This window comes from Oreochromis niloticus, unplaced genomic scaffold, assembly GCF_001858045.2.
Source record: "Oreochromis niloticus isolate F11D_XX unplaced genomic scaffold, O_niloticus_UMD_NMBU tig00007028_pilon, whole genome shotgun sequence".
In the NCBI taxonomy this organism is placed as follows: domain Eukaryota; kingdom Metazoa; phylum Chordata; class Actinopteri; order Cichliformes; family Cichlidae; genus Oreochromis; species Oreochromis niloticus.
This window is the reverse complement of record NW_020328320.1, coordinates 6,845-10,363: the sequence shown is the minus strand read 5'-3', so window position 1 is coordinate 10,363 and position 3,519 is coordinate 6,845. Positions and strand designations below refer to the sequence as shown.

General features: G+C 39.0%; 1 protein-coding gene across 1 annotated transcript; it reads left to right on the top strand.

Annotated features, from left to right (window-relative positions):
• The first annotated feature begins 364 nt into the window (after positions 1-364).
• Positions 365-2,918, top strand: LOC109199289 (matrin-3-like). The gene is made up of 6 exons (XM_019354583.2): positions 365-406; positions 530-553; positions 782-1,041; positions 2,020-2,136; positions 2,225-2,346; positions 2,438-2,918. Exons 3-6 carry the CDS (start codon positions 840-842, stop codon positions 2,510-2,512), a joined length of 516 nt encoding a protein of 171 aa, XP_019210128.2. The 5' UTR covers positions 365-406; positions 530-553; positions 782-839; the 3' UTR covers positions 2,513-2,918.
• Positions 2,919-3,519: the final 601 nt, after the last annotated feature.

Genomic DNA, 3,519 nt, shown 5'->3' with positions numbered 1-3,519 from the left:
TATGACCTGTTCAGCCTTTTGTCCTGGCCCATCTAGCAGGGGAGATCCCTGAGTTGAGGCAGCACTAAGTTATTCTTTTAGTGTTTCTTGCTCAGTGGTTTTATTGTTCAATCAAAAACTTTGCAAAAGTAGAGAAATATGTTTGCACTTATTTTCCATTTGCAAGTTTAAAACCCCAAGATTATTTTTCTTTGCCTAAACAAACTCGCCAGGACCTCTATCCTGTTACTTTCACAAATTCTTTGTTGCCCTGTACAATACAAATCGTGCCTGTAGCACACCCGTTGAGTACCACTGTGTTGCTCAAACATCCTTTCTGTTTTCTCAGATATGCATGAGATGGCCGAACCTGGTGGATTAACACAGGTGATGGGAGCAATGTCACCAAGGACTATTTATCTTCTTGGTAAGTGTGTCCCACAATCAGAAGTGAGAAAAAGAGGAATTTATTTTACACTGTGTTTTTGCATTTTCTTTAAAGTGTCTTCATGTTTGTCTGACCTTGTGCTTTTTTCTCTCCTCTTCATAGGAGTAAAGCTGGACGTATTGAGTCGTGAGTATCTTTCTATTTCAGGTTTAGTGGCAGAGTCAAATATACTATACACTCCTCAAGGTCGTCTATAGTAAACAGTTCCAAAGATGCAAAAGAGAAGAATGTGATTTAGATAGAAGCAACTCTAGATTAGAAATTTGAAATGGAATTTCTTATTTCACATTAACATTTTGTGACAACAAACCTCTTTTCATGGTAACCTACTGGCATCTTTGCTTTTAAATTCAGTTTGAAGAGCCTGAAACAGCGTCTGCAAGACTCTGGTGAGAACAAAGTTCACCTCAAAATGAAAACCAAGAAGACCGCAGAATCGACAGATGCAGTGACCAAAGGTGACTGCCAGGCGGAGAGCCAGAGGACCGAGGAAGCAGTGACCCAGCCCGATGCTGCAGCCGCCCCTGCTGGACGGCAGCCAGAGCCCAAGTGTCCTGATGACGAGACACAGGAGGGAGAGGAGAAGGATGGATGGAGCATGGCCGACATTAAAGGTACAAAGAGCTGCTTTAAATCAGCAAAATACACCGCTCTGACAGCGAAAACACAGTAAACTGAATGTAAAAAGAAAAGTTGTGATATTTTATGGCTCTGATCTCATATTTGTGTTCCCTGCTGTGCTACAGACATTCAGCCTGGTGGTAGTAATATATTTTACATATGTGGTGTTTAAAAAATGCTCCGTTGGTGTGATGAATATATCCCACACCATCAAGGATCCAAGATTTCTGACCCTACCATCCTAATGTCACAGCAGAAACTGAGATTCAACAGACCAGGCAGCGTTTTTATTTTACAGCGTTGCTGAGCCTGTGTGAATTGTACCCTCAGTTTTGTGTTCTTAGCTTAGAGAAGTCGAACCCAGTGTGGTCTTCTGCTGCTGTAGCTCATCTGCTTCAGTGTTGGATGTGCTGTGTGTTCAGAGATACTCTTGTGCATTGTAATAAGTGGTTGTTTGACTTGCTCTGGCCTTCCTATCAGCGTGAAGCAGTTATTTCATTCTCCTCTGAACTCAAAAATGCATTTCCTCCAGGGAACTGCCACTCACTGGATATTTTCTGTTTCAGACGATTTTATGTAAACCCTAGAGATGCTTCTGTGGGAAAATCCCAGCAGATCAACACTTTTTGAAACGCTAAGATCAGCAAACATGCCACGTTTAAGTGACTTAAATTATTTTTCTTCTTCATTCTGATGCTCAGTTTGAATTTCAGCAGGTCATCTGACCATGTCTACATACATAAATCACTAAGTTGCTGCCATGTGATTGGCTGATTAGAGATTTACATTAACGAGCAGTCAAACAGGTGTACCTAATAAAGTGGCCGATGAATGTTTCAGCTTTTCAAGTAAATCGAAATCATTTGTTCAATTATTATTGAGTTATAATTTAATGTTTAAATATTTTATAAACCCAGTGGGTCCTGTAGCAGATTTGTTGATGATTAACGTGTCGCTCTTTTCATTTTCAGTTGTGGGAAAACGCAGGAGGGAGCTTGTCGGACCTGAGGCAAAGCGATCTCGCGCTCAGTCTCCGTGTGTTGTAGCAGATTTCAGACTGCCTCAGTTCAACCCTAACAGCCCCATCGGTCAGACACACACACACACACACACACTCTCTAAATTCAAATTTGTTGTTAATACTTGTCTAATCTTCCTGTTTCTGCTTCTCTGCAGGTCAGGAGTTTGTGGTCCCTAAATCAGGATTTTTCTGTAACATCTGCTCTGTTTTCTGCCTGAATGAGAAGACCGCCAAGGAACTCCACTGCTGCAGCCAGAAACACTACGACAACCTGCAGGTACGCACGCACATACATATACACGATTCAGCACACAAAATCACACTGTTGGCCTAACGATGTTTGTTTTCTCACTTTTCTGTTTTTTTAGAAGTATTATGAGGAACGTCGACAAAGAGCTACAAAGACTTTGTCTCACACGTCTCCAGGCTCCGTTTCTGACTGATGGACCTGATCTACTGGAGAACAAGCCATTGTTATTGATCCTACTAGTTCAGAAACTAAACTAATCGCCTTCTGGCACCTTTTGTTGTAAGTTATATATGTCTTCTTTGATGAATTGTCTCCCAGCCTTTCAGTTAGTGCTTCTGTTTTTGTTTGTACAGGCCGATGGAGAGCACCGTTTTGATCTTGTTACTATTTTATCTTTTATGTGAAAATATTATTGAGAAATTGTCCCTATTAATTTAGTTAACATCAGGAGGTACCTGACAGCTGTTAACAGTTTACTAAATCTTTTTTTTTTTTTTTGCTCATTTAGATCTTTGGCTTCAGTTTCTTTAAGTGTCCAAAATGTGTTTGCTGCTGTTCTGTTAAACATGAAATAAAACCTGTCACATGTGTGTCATACATTTTTGCGACTCGCTGACTCAAGTTTGCACCTGAACAAACCATCAAATTCAGTCAGAAGCTGCGAGAACATTTGCGAGAATTTTAAGTGTGTATGTATATATATATATATATATATATATATATATATACATACATACACATATATGTATATGTGTATGTATGTACATATATACATACATACACACACACACACATATATATCTATATGTATATACATATACATATATACATATACATATATGTATGTAAAGAAAGTTCATCTTTTACTCTTGATGCCACATCAAGCTTTAGTGTTTGTAATGGTTACTGTCTGTCACTGTTTTATTGCCTGGGAATGTTTTTTTTAAAAAAGATTTAGGAGTAGTGTTTGGTTGACTAGTAGGTGTTGGTACAGGTGTAGTAGTTTATGGACTAATAGAGGGTGTTGTCACAGCTTATGTGATTAATAACTTGGTGAAATAAATCAAGCTAAAGTATTAAAGAATAAAATTTACATCAATTCTGTAAATCACTTGTGGAACCTGAAACAAACGAGGACAAACAAGGAAGGTCTCCAATCAGCGTTTGTAACAATAACACTTCAAAGATCAGTCACATTTG